General features: G+C 54.3%; 1 protein-coding gene across 5 annotated transcripts in view; it reads left to right on the top strand.

The window, feature by feature from the left end:
* The window catches only part of GSE1 (Gse1 coiled-coil protein), a 416692-nt gene extending 392583 nt beyond the window's left edge, over nucleotides 1-24109 (top strand). For 2 of the 5 annotated variants that reach the window (XM_006087012.3, XM_023752558.1), the window contains 13 exons: nucleotides 4185-4357; nucleotides 4850-5047; nucleotides 5629-5820; nucleotides 6221-6549; nucleotides 7432-7756; nucleotides 10646-11259; nucleotides 12487-12599; nucleotides 12886-13156; nucleotides 14631-14744; nucleotides 15552-15923; nucleotides 16413-16694; nucleotides 19376-19479; nucleotides 20223-24109. In XM_006087012.3, the coding sequence (XP_006087074.1) occupies nucleotides 4185-4357; nucleotides 4850-5047; nucleotides 5629-5820; nucleotides 6221-6549; nucleotides 7432-7756; nucleotides 10646-11259; nucleotides 12487-12599; nucleotides 12886-13156; nucleotides 14631-14744; nucleotides 15552-15923; nucleotides 16413-16694; nucleotides 19376-19479; nucleotides 20223-20357 (3222 nt within the window). In that variant the 3' untranslated portion in view covers nucleotides 20358-24109. Of the gene's footprint in view, nucleotides 1-4184; nucleotides 4358-4849; nucleotides 5048-5628; nucleotides 5821-6220; nucleotides 6550-7431; nucleotides 7757-10645; nucleotides 11260-12486; nucleotides 12600-12885; nucleotides 13157-14630; nucleotides 14745-15551; nucleotides 15924-16410; nucleotides 16695-17385; nucleotides 17585-19375; nucleotides 19480-20222 lie in introns of those variants that run through there. The other 3 variants (XM_023752559.1, XM_023752560.1, XM_023752561.1) reach the window with 3 other exon arrangements.
* The last annotated feature ends 35 nt before the right edge of the window (nucleotides 24110-24144 follow it).

Here is a 24144-nt window from a genome sequence, read left to right as displayed (position 1 = left end):
CCCCAGGAGCCCTTCCTAATAAGAACACTGTCACTGTGCCGCTCCTGGATCTCCTGCCAAGCTCCTGAGGGATGGCACCACTTGGGAAATACTAATTAAACCACAAAGAAAGCAGAGAGGAGGGGGGACTCCCACCTCGCCCCGTCCCAGCGCTGCTCTGCGGGGAGGGGGTGGGCATCAGTGTCATCAGGCTCCGTCTTGTTTTCTGCCCCGGAGGGTGGGGGTGGCACCCGCCAGGCAGGCCCTGACCTACGGGGAGGGTCCCCAAGGCACCCGTGGACACAGCTGTGGCCTGGAACCCCCGGGTGTGACCCTGCCTTGCCCCCACGAGGCCCCCTGTGCTGTGACTGCCTAGAAGCTGCTGCCTTGACGTGGTTCGTTCGCGCCACCCTGTGCGCAGCTTGGAGACTGAGGGTCAGGGTGGGGCTGGTAGGCAGATTCTGGCCAGAGGGGTTCGGAGCAGCCACCGCTGCCCCCTAGTCCTGGTTTGAGGGAGGACAGGGGGTCTTTCCCAGAGTCTCCCTGGCGGCCACCTGGCGGCCAGCCTTGACCTCCGGCCCAGCCACCTGGCTCAGACAGCTGCGGCTCCTCGCCTCTCCCCTAACTCACTCGGGTCCAGGTGGTTGCTGCGTCCTGTTGTGTCCCTGGCTGGTGACGGCTGCCACAGCCCCAAGTGTCCCCTTTGCTCCCACCCAAGAGGGGCATCTTCCCACCCACCGGGACCCAGGGCGCCTTGTAAACAGTCCCTTCCGCTGCAGGCCCCTCCCCGGCTCTGTGCCCAGAAACATGTGCTAACCCCAGAGAGAGGGCCGGGCCATAGATCTGCTCCAGCCATTGGCGGGTAATGAAACACTAATGCCGCAGGGAGGCGGGAGGAAGGGAGCTGGATTAGCGGCTGATGTATGGCTCATCAGCTCAGCACAAAGGCTCGGGGAGAATGCAATCCTTCTGGGGAGGGGGCTCAGGGAGAGGCTGAGGGCCGGAGAGAGGAGCAGCTTCCTAAAGTGTAGCCAGGAGTCACGGGGGGCCTCCTGCGTGGTGGGGGGCCGGGGGCTCTGGGCCCCTTCGCTGGGGTCACTCAGATTCCCCAGGTTGTGGGAGCTTGGAAGGGACAGATGAAATGAAAAATCGTCTATTTTAAAGCTAACAGGGCATGTCCTGTCTGTCTGACTGGAAACCTCTCTAATCACCAGAGAATGAAGGATTTGCCTCCCTCCCTGCCTCCCCCTCATTCGTCTTTTCTTTCATCGCTACAGCTGCGCCTGCAGCCATGCAGCCGTGGTGCAGAAATAAAAGCTGCCCACAGATGCTCCTCGGTGCGTGCCTGGCCGCCGGGGACAGCAGGGGGAGCCCAGCCGGCACTCTTGGGGTGCCTTGGGGTGGCAGCTGAGCCTCCTAGGCTTGGCCCGGGTTGGGGACTGCTGTCTGGGCCCATCCCACCCTGGGCAGCCCTTGTGCGCCCTCCAAGCCAGGTGACCTCATTCCCAGCTGCCTGTCACAAGCTCAGCAGGGTACCAGCCAGACAGAAGGCACGTGGGTCTGGCCTGCTGAACCCACCCTCTGCCACCTTCCCCTCCACCCCTGGCCTCTCCGACTCCTTGTTTGTCTCGGCCAGGCCGGGGCAAGGTGCCATCTGGCCCAGCTGCCTTTCAGCGGGGCTTTGTCCCCTGAGGGGAGAAGGAGGCTTTATTCCGTGGTGGCCCCCGTGAGGGGTGGGCCCCTGGAGCTGGTTGGTGCAGGGACGTGGTACCTCCACGTGACAGACCTTGCACTTCGGCTGGCCTGGCCCTGTGCCCGGCAGGGTGAGGGTGTGAGGGGGAACCAGCAAGCCCAACCTGGAGATGGTCCCTCAGCCTCAGTGTGGACGGAAGCGCTGGGAGTGGGGGTACCTGTAGGCTTGGTGGTGCAGTGCTGTGTGAGCTGCCCCCTAACCCCCATTGCCCCGTGCTTCACCCATTTCCTGTCTATACCTGGGCACCGTCATTGCTGCTCTATGAGCTGGCACTGCAATTGGCACATTTGACAGATGGGGAAACTGAGGCACAGGGCAGTTATATAAGGGGTCATCCAGGACCAGACAGAAGCCATCTCCTAAGGTGACCCGGGAGCCCCCCTACTGTCCACGAAGGCAACTGGAGGACCCCGAGACCAGGTGCCAGCCCCTGCATGGAAGTCCCTGGAAAACCGGGAGGCAGGAGTTGTGGGCTCCGACTGACCCAGGGCATGGGTGCGTGTGTGTCCTATCCTTGACACCCACCACGTGAACACCCTTCTGGGAAGGGCAAGTCAGAGTTCGTGAACCCGGGAGGACCTCGCGGTGAGGGGAGGGCGAGGGCGCTGCCGCACAGGGGATGGGAACAGATGTTGCTGCTCATTAGGAATTCCAATCAGCAGCCTGTCTCCTTCAATTAATTACCGCTGGTGTGCCTTCCGGAGGCTGAGTGCACGCGGCTGCCTGGCCCAGCTTGTTTGGGGAATAGGCTGATGGACACGTGGGCCCTTCTCCTGAGCCTCGGCCACCCCGTCAGTGGCCTGCCCCGCGGTGTCCCGTTGGCCAGTGTGAAGATGGTGGGCAGCCGCGGTGATCCGTCCCTCACCGCCCGCCCGGGGGTCGTTAGATAAACGTGGCTCTGACACCTCCACCTCCTGATCTGATGACAGCAGAGCGGGGAGAGCCGCAGCTGGAGGATCAAGGGTCGGGGTCCCCTGGGGGGGGTCAGGCCTCGGGTCCAGGCGTGCCACCACGTGTCCAGTGGTCATTCCGGGGTGTGCTCCTCAGCCTGCCAGTTCAGCAAGACAGTCCGAGGGTCGTGGCCTCCCTCGTTTTCGGGGGGTGCGGCATTTTGTGGCAAGGTGGGAACACTGTGCGTTTGGAGTCGGTGAACTTGGGCTTGTGCTCTGGGAGCGCCACCTGCTTTCTCCGAGCCCCGTTGCTGTCTGGTCAGTAGTGGTCGGGCCTGACATCGTGCAGATCTGGCCACGAGGAGGAAGGCCTGGTAGGAACCGGGCTTGGGAGTCTGGCTGCAGCTCAGGGCAGGCGGAGTGGAGCCAAGCGCGGGCTCAGTGACGGAGCCCTCCCGGTGGCGCTGCTCCCGGATCCCGAGTGAGCGCCCCTGGCTGCTCCCAGCGCTCTCTGAGCCTGGCTGCACGGCTGCCTTTCAGCCACAGAAACCACAAGATAGTCAGAACCTTCGATGGTGTGGTTCCTGGGGCTGGACACCTGGATAAGCTCGCAGACCGCCCCTCTCTGGCTGGGGGGCACACTGGCCCTTGGCCCTGGCAGAGGCCCCTTGCTCCCCCTTCCTGCCTTGGGCCAGCCCTTTCTCTCGGTCCCTGGGCTCCATCTTCTCTCTGTCCAGGAGTCTGGGGCAGGTGGGGCCGCAGCCCATTGCCATCTCACCCCTCGGTGTGTGCGAAGGGGTCCCCAGGCAGGTCTGGCCAGTCGAGGCCCTGCAGCTTCCTGTTCTGGTTGGTGCCAGGGCCGCCGCAGGGGTTGGCGGGGAGCAGCTCGGGGTGTTGATCTTGGGGGCAGCGCCGTCTTCCTGAGGCTGAGTCACTCTGTGGGCACCTCGGGTCACGGTGTCTGTGAGGCAGGCCCGCAGCCGTCAGCACCTCGAGGCCGTGGCCCCTGGGGATGCCTATGAGCATCTGAGATCAGCGGGCAGGGCCCCCTGCTTCTGTTCTGCCTGCTGCTGGCAGAGCTCGCTTCCTGGGAGAGCGGGTGCTGGGACCAGCCGCATCTCACTCCTCAAGTTTGGGCTCAGAGCAAATGTGGCCTGTGGGACCTCCATGCTGGAAAGTGTGTGGGTGTTTGTGCGGGGTGGGGAGCCCCTGCTCTGTGCCCTGTCCCCTCGTGGACACTGGGTGCTCGTCGTGGTGCCCCCAGCAATCCTGGAGGGAGGCTCTGCCCTTCCCCGTTGCACCCAGGAGGGAACGGCCCCCCAGGGGGTTTCAGTGCAGACCTGTCCCTCGTTGGGACCCGTGTCTTCCCTTCTCACCCTTCTGCCTCCAACGCCACGTGTACCACAGATTTGGGTAGAAAACCGTAAGGAAAGGACTTTTCTAGAACATGCACTACACCTGTGGCTGTTCTGTGAGTCTGCAGGACGACCGGGTGGTGCTTGTCGGAGGCCCTCCCTCACCCGCCCCACCCCAACCCTGACCCACTGCTCTCTCTCCCCCAGGACACCAGCTCTCGGGGCAGCAGCAGCGGCCGAGAACGCCTCATCGTGGAGCCCCCACTGCCCCAGGAGAAGGCGGGGGGCCCGGCCATTCCCTCCCACCTGCTCAGCACCCCCTATCCCTTTGGCATCTCCCCCAGCTCAGTGGTGCAGGACTCCCGGTTCCCACCACTCAAGTAAGTGCAGATTGGGGGCTTGGGGTGGCTGCAAGTGCTCAGGGTCTGGGTCCCTGGGGCTGAGCCGGGAGCCGGGAGCTGGGAGCCTGCACCAGCTGAGGCTGAGGACCACCAGATGGTGGCTGAGCCCTGGGCCCGCAGCCGGTCTGCGCCTGCTGTCCGTGTCCATGCTGAGATGATGGCTGGCTCTCCCATTCTGCCTACACCCTGTCCTGGTTCCTGGGACAGGGGTGCCTCTGGGCTGCAGATAGCAGACATGTGCCTGCTGGTGCAGACAGCGAGGGGCCAGGCAGGCTAGGAGCCAGGCTGCCCACCTCTGTGCCCTGGGCCTCCTGCCAGCACCGGCATCTCATTAGCAAGAGCTGGAACCCGTCCTCGGAGACTCGTCCTCAGAGACTCGACCTTCTGAGGGAGATGGTGGCAGGGGAAGCTGACCCCTTTCCCAGCTGGAGCGGGCCCTCCGCTCATCTCCTTTCTCTGTCCCTGCTGCAGCCTCCAGCGGCCTGTGCACCACGTGGTGCCCCCCAGCACGGTGACCGAGGACTACCTGAGGAGCTTCCGGCCCTACCACACCGCCGAGGACCTCCGCATGTCCTCCCTACCTCCCCTCGGCCTGGACCCGGCCACTGCTGCCGCCTACTACCACCCCAGCTACCTGACTCCGCACCCCTTCCCCCACCCGGCCTTCAGGTGAGCTGTCCGAGACCGCCCTCCACGGTCCCCACTGAGTCGGGTTCAGGCTGGTCTGCTCATGGCAAAATGGAACCTGGCCAGGAATGTGTTTCTCATGTCCTGGGGGCCTGACTCCCAGTGAGAGCCTGGGGCAGCCCCCCACCCGTCCACATTGGCCATCGGGGTTTGCCCTGGTGGAAATTCCCCACTTCCTGCCTTTGTCAGTGGCTCCCCAGGCAGGACTGCTGATAAGCAGCACCAGGTTCCATGGCGAAGAGAGGGGCTCCTCCGCTGTGTACCACCCAGTGGAATGTGGGGTCACTCTCTGTAGAAGCTGCCCAGCCCAACGGGGCTTTAGTGACGCGCAGACTGCCGCCCACCTGGGCCTGCTGGTCAGACCCGGGAAGGTGCTGGCCTGGATGAGCCTCTGGGTGGCAGGCAGGGCCTTGGCACCCCGGGCTGTCGGCATCCAGGGGCTTCTGTCAGCGAGGGGCTTCGGGCTGGCCATGGATGTGCCTCAGCTGGGCCTTTGTGGAGGCTGGGGGGTCAGCCTTTAGCCCTTTAACTTTGGTGTTCACTGGCCTGTCTTCTTGGCACAGGATGGACGACTCCTACTGCCTATCCGCCCTGCGGTCCCCCTTCTACCCCATCCCCACCCCCGGCTCCCTGCCTCCGCTGCACCCCTCGGCCATGCACCTTCACCTCTCCGGGGTCCGCTACCCCCCGGAGCTGTCCCACTCGTCCCTGGCGGCACTGCACTCGGAGCGGATGTCCAGCCTCAGCGCCGAGAGGTAAGTCACGTCCCAGGCCAGCTGCCCCGGGCCCCATGGCGGAGCGGAGCTAAGCCCGAGACGGGGCCTGGCTTGGCCGCTTTGTGGCTCGGTGGCTCCTCAGCCACTCCTGTCCTTAGTCGCCTCGCCTGTAAACGGGACAGTGGCCGCTAATGCTTCTGGTGACCGTTGGGATCACCGCCTTCTGGCAGGAGCTCTCAGCGAGGCCTCGGGCGTTAGTACACAACTCATGTCTTACAGGCTGGGTTCCTAACGCCCCGCGCTCTGCAGGTTAGAACGCTGGGTTTCCCATGGAAGCCTCGGGCGTGGCTGTCAGTTCCTCACGTCTGGGAATTCTTGTTAGTGGGCTGTCCTGGTTCCCCTTCACAGTGGAGCTCAGGCTCCCTTTCCGCTCCCACAGGCTGCAGATGGATGAGGAGCTGCGGCGTGAGCGTGAGCGTGAGCGTGAACGTGAAAGGGAACGGGAAGCTGACCGTGAGCGGGAGAAGGAGCGTGAGCGGGAAAGGGAGAAGGAGCGCGAGCGGGAGAAGGAGCTGGAACGCGAGCGCGAGAAGGAGCGGGAGAGGGAGCTAGAGCGCCAGCGCGAGCAGCGGGCCCGAGAGAAGGAGCTGCTGGCCGCCAAGGCACTGGAGCCAGCCTTCCTGCCTGTGGCTGAGCTGCACGGGCTGCGTGGCCACACCTCAGAGGAGCGGGTCAAGTCCGCGGAGCAGCTGACTCCAACCCGAGCAGGTACACAGGGTGGTGAGCCCGAGGGACAGGCCTAGGCCCCTGGAGGTGGGCTGGCTGCAGGGGTGTGCTGGCAGGTTCTGACAGCTCTCCAAGGGGCAGGCCTGACTCTGTAGCTTCTGCCAGCTCCATGGTGTAGACTCCCACCATGGCTGCTTTAACATTTTATTTCATTATGGGGGGGGTGTCCCTCAGCCCAGCCTGCACCCTCTCCAGGGGGGGGGGTGTCCCTCAGCCAGGAATGCTGGCTCCCAACTGCTGGCCTGCCTGCCTGCCTGATTGCCCCTAAGTGCTTCTGCCTGCCAGCCTGATCACCCCCTAACCACTCCCCTGCCAGCCTGATCACCCCCTAACCACTCCCCTGCCGGCCTGATCAACGCCTAACTGCTCCCCTGCTGGCCTGATCGCCACCAACTGCCCTCCGCTGCCGGCCATCTTGTGGCTGTGGGCGCTACCATCTTTGAGGGTGGGGCAGTCAATTAGCATATTCCCTCCTTATTGGCTGTGGGCGCCACCATCTTTGCGACAGCGTGAAGGCCAATTAGCATATTCCCTCTTTATTAGATAGGATGTATCTAACTTTCAGTAAGGGTTTATTTAACAACCGGCTTGCATGATTTATAAAACTGACAGTCTGCTCTGGTGAGCCAGCATGTGCCTGCCAGCACCCGTTTCAGGTCGGTTGGCCCCGGGTTGGGTGGGAGCAGCACCTGCCAGCGGCCACGTTTCCCGTGGGACGAGGCATGCTTCCCCAGAGCATCCACAAGGCCCTCTCTGGTTGTCTTGGTCCTGGGCAGTCAGGTTCAAGAGAGAAAGAGGCAGGAGCCACCTGGGCCTGGCGTGCGGGGATCCTGCTGTGATGTGACGGCCTCTCTCCTCCCACAGAGAAGCTGAAGGACGCGGGCCTGCAGGCGCCCAAGCCTGTGCAGCACCCCTTGCACCCGGCACCCGCCCCCCATCACACCATGCCCAGCCTTCTCTCCAACCACGGCATCTTCTCTCTGCCGGGCAGCAGCGCCGCCACGGCCCTGCTCATCCAGCGCACCAATGAGGAGGAGAAGTGGGTGGCGCGGCAGCGGCGGCTGCGGCAGGAGAAGGAGGACCGGCAGTCGCAGGTGTCGGAGTTCCGGCAGCAGGTGCTAGAGCAGCACCTGGACATAGGCCGGCCCCCAGTGCCCACGGAGCCCGAGCACAGGCCCGAGAGCGCCAGGTAGGGCTCACTGGGTCAGGGGGCATGGAGAGGGGCATTTGTCACATTTATTGAGCGCCTGTGGTTTGCCCAGCATCCTGCTGAGTGCCTTCACTTACTGCATTTCGTTTTCATGTTCTAACTGCTGTTTGCCCACGAGGAAACGGAGACTCTGAGGAGGGAGAGGAGGTGCTCAGAGGCACCCTGTCCCTGAGGAACAAAGCCCACCAAGCCAAGGTCCAAAGCAGGGACCTGCATGGCATTTCAAGAGCACGAGGGAGATGCTTTAACTGATCATTGTAGTCTGTTCTTTCTATCTTCCTCTGTTTTCAAGTGGCTGAGAAAGGTACCACTTTTAATTTTTAAGTAAAAAATTAACTTTTGCTTTTGTAACAAAACATATACCCATTTCCTGGGCCCATTATTAAAGAACTCCCCGGAGGCACTTCTGCTTGTCTCTGGGCCCCCGGCTGCTGACACTTGTGACCTTGGCCCCAGTGCCCCCTCCTCATAGCTGCCCCCTAGGCCTCCTTGCTCCCACCTGTCTGTCTGGCAGTCGTCTGTTGTCCCCACCTTCTCCCCATCTCTCCAGGGTTCATTCTAACTCAGAGTTGGAGAACCCGCCAAACCTCTGGAGCCCTGTCGGCCTGGCTTAGGGACCCGGGGACACCAGATACTGCCCCCTTCTCTGGGCCTCAGTTTCCTCAGCAGTGCACAAAGAAGGTTGGGCAGGGAGATTTCTGAGCATCCTTCCAGCTCTTTTTTTTTTTTAATTTATATTTTATTGATTTTTTTACAGAGAGGAAGGGAAAGGGAGAGGGATAGCGAGTTAGAAACATCGATGAGAGAGAAACATCGATTCAGCTGCCTCTTGCACGCCCCCTACTGGGGATGTGCCCGCAACCCAGGTACATGCCCTTGACCGGAATTGAACCTGGGACCCTTGAGTCCGCAGGCCGACGCTCTATCCGCTGAGCCAAACCAGCTAGGGCCCTTCCAGCTCTTGATACCCATCGTGCTGCCCTGGAATAGGAAGCACTCGGGTGTCTAGGCATTTAAATGTCCACTTGCTCCCTCCCTCTTTCCAACAGCTTTTGGCTGACATTTTCTTACTGAGTCCTGGGCTTGGCTGGCCCATCCAGCGGCCCTACCTCAACATCCAATGTTGAATGGGCCAGCGAGGGGATTCACTTGGCTAATGGGGTGTGACTGGGAGTGAACTGTGGGCAGACCCCCTGGCTGGGTTTTCCCGCAGCCTCAGGCCTGCTCTCTGCTGCTCACGGTCCCTGTTTCCCTGAGGCCACAGAGAGGCTGAGTCCTGTCTGTGTTCGAGCTGCTTTCTGCTCCTCTAACTCCCCTCTCAGCCAGGGGACTGGGAGAGCAGCCAGCACAGGTTCATGTTCCTGGTAAAATCCGGAGCGCTGGTTCCCTCAGGCATCTTCCTCAGCTCAGGGCCCCAACATCCGGGTGCAGCTGTCAGGGCTCCAGCAGGAGTGGCCTCCACCTCAGGGCTCCCAGCTCTCACCCGGCCTCATGGTCCCCACGGCAGCAGGTGGCACGCTCAGCCTTACAACAGCATGAATCTGACATTCTGACCAGCCCTTGTGCTCAGAGCTAGAAAACCATTCGGTGCTTGGCTCTGGTGCTTGAAATATTTATTCTGCTAATGGGCTTTATTCCTTTGTTGTTTGCCTAAGGACACACAGCTTGCTGTGGTTCCCTTTTGTACTCTGCCGATCAAGGTGCTACGGCGGCATCAGGGACCTCGCCCAGTCTGAGTCCCACCCCGGAGAAACTAGGAGGGGGCTTTTCGGCAGTGGTTAAACGTCTCCTTACTTGGCCAGGCAGGGAGAGACCTGACAGTCTGGTCCTGTACCTGCAGTGCCCTCTGCCTCTACCCCTTCCATCCCCTCCGACCTTGCCCTGGTCTCCTGGGCAGCATAGCACTTCCCTTAAAAAATAGATACTTTGGAAAAACAACCACCAAGTAGCCTTTTGTTGGAGCTTGTTTAAATGCATGAAGGAAAGAGTCGTTTAGGAGGACTGCGTGGCAAAGCTGCTTGGTCTGGTGGACATCCTGGTCAGGCCCCAGCCCAGCTCCTGCTTCAGGGCCATGTGGGGCCGCTGCAGTTCTCACGGGAACCACTGGGGGTCAGCAGTGGCTCAGGCCCACCCGGGCTGTGAGGGTCTTTCTCCCCCCACCCCCGCCCTGTCACTGGGCTGGGCAGCCCTGGAAGCTGGTCTCTTTCTCTCTTACTGTTGTCTGCAAGGACAGTGTGGAGAGAGGAGTTAAGGCCACCTTGAAGGCAGCCGGCCCACCCTGTTATCTGCCCACTGCTTGGCATGTTGGGAGGTGGGTACCAATAGCAGGGTCACCCTTTTGGCGTCAGAGTCCTGTCTTTTTTCTCTGTGTAATGGGATTCCTATGGAAAACAAAGATGAGGATCTGTCCTTAAGGAAGGTGATAGGGATTCAGGAATTGGTGGAATAGAATGAGCTATTGTAAGGTTTTGGGTGAGAAACCAGATAGAAAGAGAATCTGGCCTGGGCCTGAGACCATCTCTGTGCCCTCAGCAAGCAGAGTCCACCCCCAGCCTCCGTGTCTTCACAAAAGCAGGTCTACACACACTTGCCTCAAGTTGTTTGGAGAGGAAGTGGAGTCTTGGGAAACAGCCAGCACTCAGGTGAGGAGTGGAAGCTGCGTCCTTCCCTCCAGGCCCTGGCCAGGTGGCTTAGAGAAGGAGGCCTCTGCACCCCTCTAGCGCCTGGCTCTCGAAGGGGGCTCCCGTCTGGGCCATCTCTGAAGCTGCCTATTACACCCGGGCCCTGGCAGGCAGCCTGGGAGGCCCATGGCTGGGTGGCTGGCATGCCCATTCTCATGACTAACGGCTTGGTCTGTTCACTCTCTAGGCCGGGACCAAACCGTCATGAGCCGGGTAGCCGAGACCCCCCGCAGCACTTTGGCGGGCCCCCGCCCCTCATCTCGCCCAAGCCCCAGCACCACTCCGTGCCCACGGCCCTCTGGAACCCGGTGTCCTTGATGGACAGCACCCTGGAGACACGACGGGCCCCCGAGAGTCACCCTCTGCACAGCCACCCTGCCCTGTTCGAGCCCGGCCGGCAGGCGGCAGTCCCGCTGGTGAAGGTGGAACGGGTCTACGGCCCAGAAAAGATGGAGGAAGGGCCCCGGAAGCGCGAGGCCACCCCCCTGGACAAGTACCAGCCGCCTCCACGGGAGTCAGGGAGCCTGGAGCAACAGGCCTTTCCTCACGGGCCTGGGCCCTTCTTGGCTGAGCTTGAGAAGTCCACCCAGACCATCCTGGGCCAGCAGCGGGCCTCCCTCACCCAGCCACCCCCCTTTGGGGAACTCACTGGACCCCTGAAGCCGGGCTCACCCTACCGGCCCCCGGCACCACGCGGCTCTGACCCCGCCTACATCTTTGATGAGTTCCTGCAGCAGCGCCGGAGGCTGGTCAGCAAGCTGGACCTGGAAGAGCGCAGGCGGCGGGAGGCCCAGGAGAAAGGTCCGGTCTCCCTGGGTGGCGTCTGACCTCCCGGGACTAGAGAGCCGTAGTGCCCGCCACTCAGCCCCTCCTACCACCCCTGCCTCCCGCTCGGGGTTTAGCAGCTCCAGGGAGCAAGGGCACTGGCTTCTGTGTAGCTACCTGATACCTCTGCTGGGAGATAGACCCAGGGCCTTTGCCTGTCTTGCTGAAATGCAAATTGTCCCAAAAAGCCAAATCAAAGCCTGTCTGTAAAGACGGTTCCACAGAAATGCATGATTAATAAATGATGAACAGAGGCTAATAAGGCAGTTTTAAATATTAATAGTCCATCGTAACGGGGGAGGAGACTATTGAGCCCAGCAGGGGTTGGTATAGGGAGCTGCCATCAATTGCAGGCAGTCAGGCCTGGGCAGGGCGAAAGCAGGAGGTCTGGCCACCTCTTTCCTGCTCCAGTGAGGGGAGGGGGGCTCAACCAGCAGCGCCCTGAGCTCCCCAAAGAGCCAAGGAGAACAGGTGAGAATGACTGTCTCCACCTGCAACCCCCACGTGACCAGGAGGGATCAGAGGCCCCAGACCAGTTTCTTGTCTCTTGCTGGAAACTGGGGTCCTATGCGGGTTGTATTCAGTCTCTTAGCCAGAAGCTGGGGCCGAGGCCGAGACTTCCTGGGTGGTTGGTCTAGGCGAGATTGAGGGCCCAAGAAGGACTTTCTCCTCTATTCACCTTGTGAAGGAAGAGTGGGGAGCCCCTGGGTGCAGGGATTCTGCTGCTGTTCTCTGCACATTGAGTTTGTGTGCATGCTCTGTGCCTTTGAGACAACGGGATCTGAGTGTGCGTGTCCCCTCCTGGGTAATGGACCCAGATGGCCACAGCAGGAGTGAGCTGATGTGCACAAACAGTCTTGGGTTGCCATGGACACAGCCCCAGTCCTGTGTGACGAAGGGTCCCCTGCTGGGGATGTGTCAGCCCAGGAATTGCCTGGCCACTTGGGGGCTATGGGTCTAAGCCAAGCCTGGTGCCTGCCTGCTGCCCCTGCCTGCCATTCCTGAAAAAGTTCTAGGCCTCGGGGCTAATGCACATTTTCACCTGGATTGAAAGCAATCGAGGTTTCAGGGTACGAAAAGGGCCAGCAGGGCCTGGCCTGATGGGTGGGTCTGCACAAAGATCACAGGGGTGCCTGCCCCATGTCCATCCACTAGAGAACGGAGTGTTCTTCCCCAGCTAAATACAGCTGTTCTTGTCATCAGGATACTACTACGACCTGGATGACTCCTATGATGAGAGTGACGAAGAGGAGGTCAGGGCCCATCTCCGCTGCGTGGCCGAGCAGCCGCCCCTCAAACTGGATACATCCTCCGAGGTATCGGGTCTCATCACTGCTGTGTCAGGCTACGTGCCCACATTAGCGCCTGCCTCTTGGCTTTCCCACTGTCCCAGTAGACCCCACATTTGCTGGGCTCTCCCTCGCTCCTCCAGTCCCCACAGACTGCAGGTGCCTGGGCGTGCTATCAGGGTCCCCCTCCGAGGCCCAGCACAGAGTTGGCCATGGTACATGGGCTTGGAGGACCCCAGGAGGGACCCCTGGGACAGTGCAGTCACACCACTGCTGGTGGTTTCAAACTCATTTGTTTTCTTTCCCAATCTAGAAGCTAGAGTTTTTGCAACTTTTTGGCTTGACCACCCAACAGCAGAAGGAGGAACTGCTGACCCAGAAGCGGAGGAAGCGGCGGCGGATGCTGAGAGAGAGAAGCCCATCGCCCCCGACGATTCAGAACAAGCGGCAGACACCTTCACCGAGACTGGCCCTGTTCACCCGCTATAGTCCCGATGAGATGAACAACAGCCCCAACTTCGAAGAGAAGAAGAAGTTCCTGACCATCTTCAACTTGACCCACATCAGTGCCGAGAAGAGGAAAGGTAGGGCCTTGCCTGGGCCTTTTGGGGTTGGGGCTCACTAGGAGCTTCTGGAGAAGCAGGTGGGGTTCATAGGCTCCTGGGGATGTCCAGGACCCACATTCCAGGCAGAACCTGAAAACACTTTGGCCCGAGGCGCTCTTACTGCCTTTGGGCTCCCCAAGGAAGCAGCAAGCAGACCGGCCCCACTATCTCTGCCTTCTTCCATCTGAACTCAAATTGTCCCACTCGAAGCCCGTTTTTCCATTTCATCTGGAGTGGAAGAGAAACTTGCGAGTAGTTTGTTCTGTATGTGAAGCTGCTCTTGTCACTTATCACTTGAGAAGGCAGGTTTAGCGACCCTGTTGGTACAAGGCACAGTGCTTCCTCCTGTGGCAGAGCACTCCAGGCTCATGGCCGGGCGCTTCCTCTTGCTGGGCCACTGGCATGGCCACTGGGCTTCGTCTCTGATGGCAGGAGGCTTGGGTGGCCTGTGGCCGCCAGCAGAGCCAACGCGCATTGTGAGTGGGCAGCTTGCCCTGAAAGGTGCTGGCCCTGTTGGGACTGACGCTTGGGGCTGGAACACGTGATGTGGAAGACATGGTGTGGCGTGAACGCTTTCTGGGGATGTCCCCTTCCTTGATCTGCCCCCACACGCTCGCTTAGTGCCGGGATATTGGTTGACGTGAGAACTTGGCCTGCCTGGGGTGCTCGTTTGCGCACTTCCACGTCCCCCTTGCTGATACCTGTCACCTCTCTCTGGAAGGAAGTCAAAAAGAAAGCAAAAGTGTATTGGTCATTTAGTTGCTTCTACTTACTTTGCTGTTGGGGTGTAGCATTTACTTTTTGTCTTTAACCAACAAGCTGGAATTCTCACTTTCACCTCGAAGGGGCAGGGACATGTGATGAGCAGCACAAGTCTCTGGGAACGTGCACAGTTCTGTCATGGAAAGTGTCTTTTTCCTTGACTTATTCTAGAGGAAACCTTTTAAGTCTCACCAAGAAGTGCCACTGCAACAGGAATTCGTGGCATCGAACATCACAGGAGTCTTCCTTTTCCATGAGGGGCAGCCGTCGTGGGAATTGATGCCAGGAGGAGGAGGGGGAAGAGAACGCGCTGGAGAGCAGCCTGCGCTTCCAGGGGTTGCTTCCTTGTGTTGGGGCCAACATTTTTGTCTTTTAAATAAGAATGCATCCTCGGAAGTTACCGTGGGAGATCACAGCTCCCCATTATGTCGCATAGCTGTCATCACCACACACAGCTATTTTTGGAATACCTCTGAAATGTTACGCAGGAAAAGCTGAGAGGCATCTGGGCTCACTCTGACACCAAGGTTTCTTCCTTTAAACACCACCTGTCCCAGTGGTGCCAGCTTTGTGTTTTTTCTTGGTTAAAGGACTTGCACCTGCCAGTCGCAGCCTGGGCTAGAATCCTGCCCCCCTTCCCTCTCAGAAATAATGCAACTGTCTTGTTAATCTCAGGCTGCTTTTCTCATAGACAAAGAGAAACTTGTCGAAATGCTCCATGCCATGAAGCAGAAGGCACTGTCAGCGGCAGTGGCAGACTCTCTCAGAAACTCTCCGAGGGACAGTCCTGCTGTCTCCCTGAGCGGTAAGGCCCAGGGCGGGAAGGCCCATCCGCCACTGCCCAGGACCGTCCTGTGGGCTGCCCAGGGTCAGAAGCGACTGCTCAAGGTCTTCATCACGAATCTTTCCTCCTGGAGACAGAGTGCGCTTCTCCCTCTCTGTCTCATACAAGCTTCCTCCATGATGGCGAAGGATCTCCTCGGCCAGAACATGAGAGCTGAAGTCAGGGCTCAGAGAATGAAGGGGAGGGTCCAGGCTTCTGGCGGTCAGTGTAGTTGTAGCCACCGTCCGTCAGTCCAGGGGTGGCCCAGGCCACCGAAGCCCTGTGTCCCAGGTCTCGGCACCTCTGCTTCGGCTCTGCTGCTGCTGTCTGCCCTTCCTTGGCACTCTCCTGCGTCTGTCTTGCTCATTCTGCCTTCCAGGCCTTTCCAGCATCTGCTTTCACACCTTCCCTCTTATGGCTTTGATTGCACATTGCGGTGCTGCTGAGTGGAGCAGATCTTTATTATCCAGCCCTGTCCTTAACTCCTAACGCAGTCTTTCTTGTCGGGTCGGGCTACATAACTTCTTGCCTTTTGGATGACCTGAAGTGACTCGCTTCTTCCTTCAGATTCCTTTTCTCCCCAGATGCCTTCCTGGGGCACCTTCCAAGGATGGACTTGCTGCTACCACACCCTGTCCTCAGGCCACACCTGTGCACTGACATTTAATTAAACGGCTCCCTGAGTCTTGGTCCTTTGTATTAGGTCTTGTTAAGTGTAAGCCATAGAGGTCAGGGCCCGTCTGGTCTCTTGCAGCTCTTAATATTTTCCTCGCTTTCTGTCTCTAAAAGAACCAGCCACGCAGCCAGCCTCTCTGGATATGGAAAAGCCGGTGGGTATTGCTGCTTCCCTGTCTGACGTCCCAAAGGTCACAGAGCCTGGGAGACTGGAGCAGCTCCGGCCACAGGAACTGTCTCGAGTCCAGGAGCTGACTCCTGCCAGCAGCGAGAAGGCCAGGCTGAATGAGGCCCCTGGGGGCAAGAAGAACCTGAGCATGATGCATTACATCAGGGGCCCCGCCCCCAAGGACATTCCCGTGCCCCTGTCCCACAGCGTGAACGGGAAGAGCAAGTCGTGGGAGCCCTTCATGGCAGAGGAGTTTGCACATCAGTTCCACGAGTCCGTGCTGCAGTCCACCCAGAAGGCCCTCCAGAAGCACAAAGGTAAGGCGGCTGCCCGCCCTGGGTGCGCCCCTCTGGCAGGTCAGTGTGCAGGAGGCACCTGGGGAGGTCGTCAAAGGCAGATTCCGCCTCAGCAGGTCTGGGTGGGGCCCGAGAGTCCCCACTTCCAGCTGGTGCTCAAGTGATGCTGCCGGGCGGGGACCACACTTGGAGAAAACGTAACGTGATGCCACCTGAGTTTAGTAGAGGCACTTCTTTTAGTAAGGCCAGGCAGGGTGCCTTTCTGGCAAAAATAGGGTCCACGTGTCCTACAGTTGAGGGTTTTCCCAGTGTCCCCATACAGACTCAGCTGGAAATCTCCCCATCCTTTAACACTAGACTCAGTGGGCCTGGTGAGCACTTCGTGATCTAATGGTTGTGCTAACCCCTCATGTGAGCCCCCATATTCACTCTCCCAAATTTTGGTGGGAGTCACTGATGATTGGAGAACAGGGTTTGCTGCATTTCATTTTCACTCTTTCTCCTCCCCAGGGAATGTAGCCGTGCTGTCTGCAGAGCAGAACCACAAAGTTGACACGTCCATCCACTACAACATTCCTGAGCTGCAGTCCTCAAGCCGGCTCCCTCTGCCCCAGCACAACGGGCAGCAGGAGCCCCCGGCCGTGAGGAAGAGCCCCCTCACACAGGAGACGGACCAGGACTCAGAAGAGGAGGAAGAGGAGGAGGATGGAGAAGAGGATGATGAGGAACCCCCCAGGCGCAAGTGGCAAGGGATTGAGGCAATTTTTGAAGCTTACCAGGAACATATAGAAGGTACAAAGGGGAGGGAGGAGCAGAATGAGGGCCCAGTAAAGAAAGTCAGTGAAAGCTTAATAGACCAGTCAGTGCAGGACTTCACTGCCAGCATTAGGGACAGTTTGTAAGAGACAGTACTGGCAGATTTTCTGGGGCACTAGATGCTAATACTAGAAGGTGAATTTTCCTCCATTTTGCCATTTTAAGAACTGTTCCTCAGGTTTCTGTAGGTGCCCAGGCTTACTTAGAGTGGTAATTCCTCATGGACAAACTTGAGACCATTCTCACCAGAGCTACGTACAAGGGTCCTGGAAAATGCAAAGCTCATTAATTTAGTTGCGCTCCAAATAGCCAGGCCTGATCCCTGTGTGAGCCTGCCTTGCATTCGAAGTGTCTCAATGCTGGCGGCACTTTCCCTCTCAGGCCAGTCCTTTTTGTGCAGGGAGGCAAGCCCATCAGCCACCAGAATGTTTTATTCTCAACTGTGGGTGCACACTCCACCCCTGCCTGGTGGAACACATCCTGTGGGCACACCCCTCCCACACTGGTCTCATGTACCGGGTGCGGGGGTCACAGGCTTGCACGCTGGTGGAGCTCTGGCATTGCTTCCAGCACACAACCGCCCTTCTCTGCACCTCATTTTCCTTGAGATGCCTGCAAAGGCCCCTTCCAGCTTAGTTAGAGACTGTGTGCTGTGAACTTGATGCAGGTGAAGTGGAGGAGCCCAGCCTTTCCCTCCAGTGAAACAGGCAGGTGGACTCCCAGGAAGGACGAGGAGCAGAGCACTGACAGGCACTCTGAGCTGGTCTCTGTCCCGCTGACATGGTGAGCCCCGCCCCTCTGCACTCTGTTGAATCCTCACTGCAGTGACAGTGCTGTCAGTTTGACATGAGTTGAGAAATGCAAAACCCAGGCTGCCACCTCCTAATTAATTCATTTCCATATCACACAAGTTTTATCAAGTATTACTATATTGTAAATACAAACATTTGATTATGAATAGCATAATCATTTCAAATACTTTGAAAAGTCAGAGACAGACTAACAAAGGGACAACCAGAGTATCAATTCCTACTGTTCATTCCCTTTCCTCCTTCAAATGGAATCCTTTATTTGAATTTGTCCATCACTTCTTACCTGTTGCTCTTAAGTACATACGTATGTATCCAGAAGCAATGTATAGCATTATTATTTACTTCAATGGCGTGAGGTGTATCCACTTTTTCTGGGTTGATGTTTGTTGACTTGTTTGGGAATTCCTTCCCTACCTCCAAGGACATATTCTGCATTTCCTTCTAAAAGTATTCACGTTCTGCTTCTCTTGTGCCTAGAATTCATTTCTGTGTAAGAAATAAGGTAGAAATATAACCTCATCTTTCCCGCCCGGACAACCAATTATCCTGGTGGTTTCCAGGATGCCTCTTCCCTCTGGGCATGCCCATCATGCAGCATCCTCACCTGTGCCCAGGTCTCTCTGGTGCTGTTCTGCTCCACCCGTTGGGGTCCTGGCCCGTCCCTGTGTCATACCATATCTTTGCAGCGCTCTTTTGTTAGGAGTAACTCACCCTGACTTGTTCTCTAACAGCTCAGCTGTTCTTGGCCCTTGGCTTTCCCCGGTGAATTTTAGGATCACCTTATTTGTTCCACCCAATTGAATTCACAGATTTGGGAAGAATTGACATCTTTAATAGTGATATCATTCCACTTATGAATAGGATAAATTATACTAAATAAATTTTGCTGACTTTTCTCCATGAGTAGTTTACTTTTATTAGATTTAGTTACCACTTTGATATTGTGGGTTTTTAATTTTTGTTAGCCCTTCTTCCTTAGGTAATCAGACCTTTTGCAGGTTTAGTTCTTTCCTTTTGAGTGTTTAACTTTTTCTCATATTGCATTTCCTAGAACCTCTAAGCCATTGAATTAGAGGCACACTAACTGGGCTCTTGTCTTGTGAAACTTTAGAAGTGGTCCATTAAGCATCTCATTTGCTGCTAAGCTTATGGTATATGATCGTCAAAGGTTTAACTAATGCAGTTTCTGTACCCATTGAGATGATGACCCTACTTTTGTTTTCTAATGTCATTTCCTCCTTGCTGAATTTAACTTGTTACTTCTTTTAAGGTTTTGAATCTACTGAAGTGGTATTAGGTGCTAATTTTATTGTATTTATTTTGCTAAAACTGTTCTAGTTTCTATAAAATTAGTCTGGCAGCCTTCCATGGTTTTTATTCTTGGAAATACTTTGTGTGATGCAGGGATTTACCCTTGCAAGTTTGAAGTCACTCTTCTGTTAAAAGCAGGCCTGGAATGTTTCGCAAGAGCAGATTTCATTTTACTAATTCGAACTCCACTTTGAATTTCTAGGTTTATTCTGGCCGTTTCTACCAGCTTAAAAACTTCCAAGGCTAACGCCAATATTTTTTATCTTTCTTTTTGAAAAATGTATCTTAAGGCCATAAATTTACCCTTAATTTCTTAATCTGTATCCCTTAAATTGCCTTTCGATGCTTGATCCTTTGATTCCACTGGGCTGGATTTAATTTAGTAACACTGACATATTTACCAGCGTGATACCAAGAACTTGGAGCCTTATGGTCCCAAGGAGAGTACTATGCTGGCTGCATGAGAGGGAAAACAATCGCAGAGTCTGTGATCCCTGTACACAGAAAATACATCAACAGCGCTTGTCTTTTCAGAGCAAAATCTGGAGCGGCAGGTGTTGCAGACGCAGTACAGACGGCTGGAGGCCCAGCACTACAGCCTCAGTCTCACAGCAGAACAGCTCTCCCACAGCATGGCGGTGAGTCTTGGGTTGCCACACACGGGAAAAGGAATGAAAATCAGCTCCAGAGGAGGTTTTCTTAAAACACACTGTGCTTCTTGTGTTTAACCTTTGGGTTCAAGATTAGCCATACAGACAAGTTTTGAGGGACAGTCCTGCTCTTAAGAGTTTAAAGCTTATAGTCCTAGGGAAGACGTTCAAGGCTCAGTTGATTACCCTAGCCAAGGAGGGAGGCATCACTAATTTGCAGAATATTGATCCTGGAAGAATGAAGATGCAATATTCCTTTTGGGGAATTATTTATTGCCTTTGTCAGTCTCCCCTGCTGTGATTTGCTAAGGAAAAAGGAAGAAGGATTTTACTGGAGTAAAGTTATTAAGGAAAACAAACCACCTCCTTCCTCTTTGCAGCCTGGCCCAACAGGTCGTCCAACTATGACATGTGGCAAGCCCCAAGGGCTTCCTCCCAGTGGGGACGTGGGGCTTATCTCAGATCAGGTCTGCACATCTTGGCCACTCCTACGCAGTAAAGGTTTTAATTTTTAAAGCTCAGGGTTGAAGCTGAGACAACAGTGGACACTGGTTCCATGAGAGCAGGTATTGTGAGAACCCAAGACTTAGGAAGAACCAGTTCAGCCTGCCCCCAGAGGCGCTGTCAGAACACTGAACTGGAAGGAGGTTTTCAAAGTGGCCTCCAGCACGTTTCTGCATCACATACAGTTCCGTGAAACCAGTTTGTTTAATGCAAATCTCTCTCTGCAGGAATTGAGGAGCCAGAAACAGAAGATTGTCTCAGAAAGGGAGCGAATCCAGGCGGAACTGGATCACTTCCGGAAGTGCCTTGCATTGCCTGCATTGCATTGGCCTAGGGGTTACTTTAAGGGATATCCTAGGTGACGGTTTCCCTTGCACTAGGCCGAACCTATAGTATAGAAATATTATCTATTTTATTACCTTGAATATTTAATATTTTTCACTGGGAGGTTTGAAGCTTAAAAAAAAATAATAAAGAATGTGCCATGCATGAAGCAAAGGATTCCAGACTCCAGAAAAAGAACGAACTCACCTTGACTTCAATGCAACTGAATCACCTTTGTAATTCAGCGAGCAACCGATGTAGGACATCGCCCATATATTTTTTTAAAAGGCAATTTTATTCTTTCTTTCCCCATGTCACCGTTTTAAAATCTGAAAATGAAGGCTCCGTTACCAACACTAAAACTTTTATCATTTATAGCCCCTGGGTGCATAAGATTGGATCAAACTGCTTGTGTTCTATTTCTTGTGTTGCCATATTACTATGCCTGAAGACCCAAGTTTGCTTTTGCTGCAGCAGAGGGTCGGTCTCATGCCTCCCCAGGACTGAGACCTGCTTCAGCTGAATGAAGGTGGGGTGCATTTTAAGTGAAGGGCTTATTTGTTTTGGTTACTTTTCTGCAAAATTTTCTTCAAAGCAACAGTACTAAAAGTCTCACCAATAGCAGGCTTTTCCCTGGAAAAGCTCTCACCTAAAGATAAAGCAAATTGACAAACTGAAGGTACCTTTTTTATTACTCCGTGGGGTGGGGGGGAGTGTACAGAGCTCTATGTATACATATATGCACACCCACCAAATTGTTGCTGCAGTGGGGGGTGTTTTCATACAAACAAATTTTGAGAGAAAAGTCAAAGGTGCTTCAGCCTTGTACTGTGTATATATATTAAAAAACAAAGTTTTGTATGTTTTTATTACTTTAATTATTGTTATAAAAGGCCTGCCATTTTTAATATGTGGTTTTGGGGGATTTTTGTTTGTTTTCCTGTTTTGGGGTTTGTGTTTTGTGTTTTTTTTCTGGGCAAAAAAAAAAGAAACAACAACAAACTTGCTTTTAGTGTTTGTACTGCTGCTGGTCAGGACATTAAATATTGAAGTGTTTTTAAAAATTAAAGAAGAAGAAAAGTAAAAGAGCTTACCACTGGCGCCTATGCGATCACTTCATTTTTGAGTTGCACCAGAAAATGATGTAGAAAGCCATGCGTTACTTCTTACCTCCTTCTCTACCCCCTCCCCCCAGCTCTGGACAGCAAATAGCAGTTATACCTAGTTGCTATCAGTGAGGAGGGACTAGTCTATGGTGAACAAGACATACTGGGTGTGCACCTATGCATGCACCTACAGACATGGGGCTTTTTGCAAAAGAACCTTTCAGGAAGTGAGCAGTTTGTGATAGAATTCTAAGGTGTCTTACAGCAGTCTGAGAACAGGTGCAAAGTAGAAACTCTAGAGGCTTTATTTAGATGCAAAGCTTTGTAAAAGCCTAAAAGTAGGATAAAGGATAAACTATGTCTGAGCTGAACTTCTCCTCCTTTTGAACTGACTGTGACAAGCACAGGAGCAGCTAGAAACAGATAATCAGATCAGTGCAAAGCAATGGGGAAATTTTTCCTTCTTGTCCCAGTTAACTGCTCATTCAGGCAGGGTTTAATCTAGATCAAGCAAGTATCTCTTGCCTGAATGGGCTTGAACCAGAGGCTAAAGCAGCCAGTGGTTGGTCTGCCAGGGGAGAGGGGATGAGAGGAGGTCTGAGTGTGATCACGCCTCCCCTTTACCCAGGGGAAGGGCTGGCTGACCTTCATGAAGGCTACTCACTGTGATCAGTGGCCGCACCCTCAGCCCCAGACCTTAGCTGTGCAGAACAGCTTGCTGGCAGATGGCATTGTGTCGCTTTATCTGTTCCCACACAGTTTGCTTTGTATGTCTGCCAAGAATCTTCCAGTTATTAGCAAACTCAGACAAAAAGTGCCGCCAGTATTATCAGCAGTCAACAAGCGCCTTCCTCTCCACAGAAACGATTTGACGAGATCTAAGGGCTGTTCTGTGGCCTCCCCTGCAAAGACATTGAGAGATCAACATGTTCCACAGGTGGGGACAGGTGTTTAGAGGGAACTCTATTGCCAACAATCAGGGCAAAATGTCACTGAATTTCTCTCTTTAAAATCTGCTTGCTGCTTCTGGTCTGAAAGCTTAAGAGCTACATCTTAGCACTTCACTCCCAGTCCTCCTTCGCCATCACAGAATGTCTGAGTACTAGTAATTTTGCTGATCAGCTTTGGTAATGGCCTTGGCTTAGAAAAAAAATGTAGATCTAATAACTTGATGGGAAAGAAAAGCAGAGCCCCATTCCTCCTCCAGCCCAGGGGAGCTCCCTTGGTGGGGTTTGTTTAGTTGTCAGGGAGGACGTCCCTGAGCTAGTAACAACTGCTTTTCCTTCTTCCCATTGAAAACGCCACTATCACCCTGCACTTGAGCTTCTCTGTCACTCCGCCACACCAAACTCCCACCCATCTCTAGAGATCTCTGAATATTCTTGGGCTTAAGAAGTAATATGACAATCAGAGAATATAAATATACACCAGAAAAGGCAGCATAATAAACTAAGAAAAAGGTAAAGTGTCTTTTGAAAACAAATGCACCACTAAGACATAGTACCCAATAATGGTTTTTCCATCCAATAATTAGTTCTAAAATCTTAAAACACATTTTCATCTCATCTAATTTTTCTTTTCAGTTTGGGCTTAAAAATGGGCAAATATGCGCTCTCTGAAGATTTTGTTCAGCTATTTCACACTGAATTTAAAAGACACAGCTCAGAAGAACACCGAATTTGCTCTAGAATTGATTTTGCAACCTGTGTCAGTCCTCCACGGCCTCATGTGCTTCCTACAGCACCGGCAGGAGACGGCTGTTTTGTTAAACTTGTGAGGGACACCTTCCAAAGCCGAATCCCCAGCTTCGCATTTAATCAAATATTTAGGGACAAACCAGAACGTTCCTCAAAACTTGGATCTACACACCTGATCATTTGAAAATGCATTGGTTCTCTGTTTCATATAATCAGAGCCAAACTGACAATGAAAACATTTCATGATATAATCCATTGTCTAAGATAAATGGCCAAGGTAGGGTTTTCAACAGTTTAGTCTACATTCTAAAGGAAATAAAACACTAAGTTGGCCTTAACATTCTATTAGATAATACCCTTAAGGAAATTCAAAGAATATTCAGCAGTGAAGAATTATAACACAAGAAATCTTATGTTTGTACATGGAACGGTATTTCCTAAAGGCTGCCTAATCTCAAAAATTACATCAAGATACTCCCTTTCCCTCTGAGCCATGTGTTTTTTAAAGTGTAGAAAATTCCAAGGATCCACCACAAGATGGAGATGATCAGCACAAGCCGATTCTGTTACTCTTAAATAAGTGTATATTAGCCATTTAGCAGCAATCCCTATACTCTTTCAAGTAACCAAGCTATTGACTTTCTTACTACTTGCAGTAGCCTGTCCCCAACTTTTGATCCAGCACTTAACTTAAACTCCTTAACTCTGCCTAGACCTGAGGAAGACCATGCTAATTGGTTGTGTTACTTTGTATGTACCCTGTGTTTAATTGCTAGAACAGTAAACCAGTACATGGGAGGGAGGAGGAACAGTGCCTCGGTCACTCTGGGGGCAGTTTAGATGCTGTGAAATTAAACCTGTTCTAAGTGTACTTGTTTGAATTAATTGTATTGTAATATTATTTGTTGAATGTAGTAATTAGGTATTTATGAATATATTGCTGTAATTTCTGACAACATCCAAAAAAAATAAAATCTTCCTAAATCATGTTAAGAGGAAAATCTTTTTTATGCTATAATAAA

Source organism: Myotis lucifugus, unplaced genomic scaffold, assembly GCF_000147115.1.
Source record: "Myotis lucifugus unplaced genomic scaffold, Myoluc2.0 scaffold_35, whole genome shotgun sequence".
NCBI classification, from domain to species: Eukaryota; Metazoa; Chordata; class Mammalia; order Chiroptera; family Vespertilionidae; genus Myotis; species Myotis lucifugus.
Note: the sequence above shows the minus strand (reverse complement) of the source record. Positions and strands in the feature narration are given on the sequence as shown.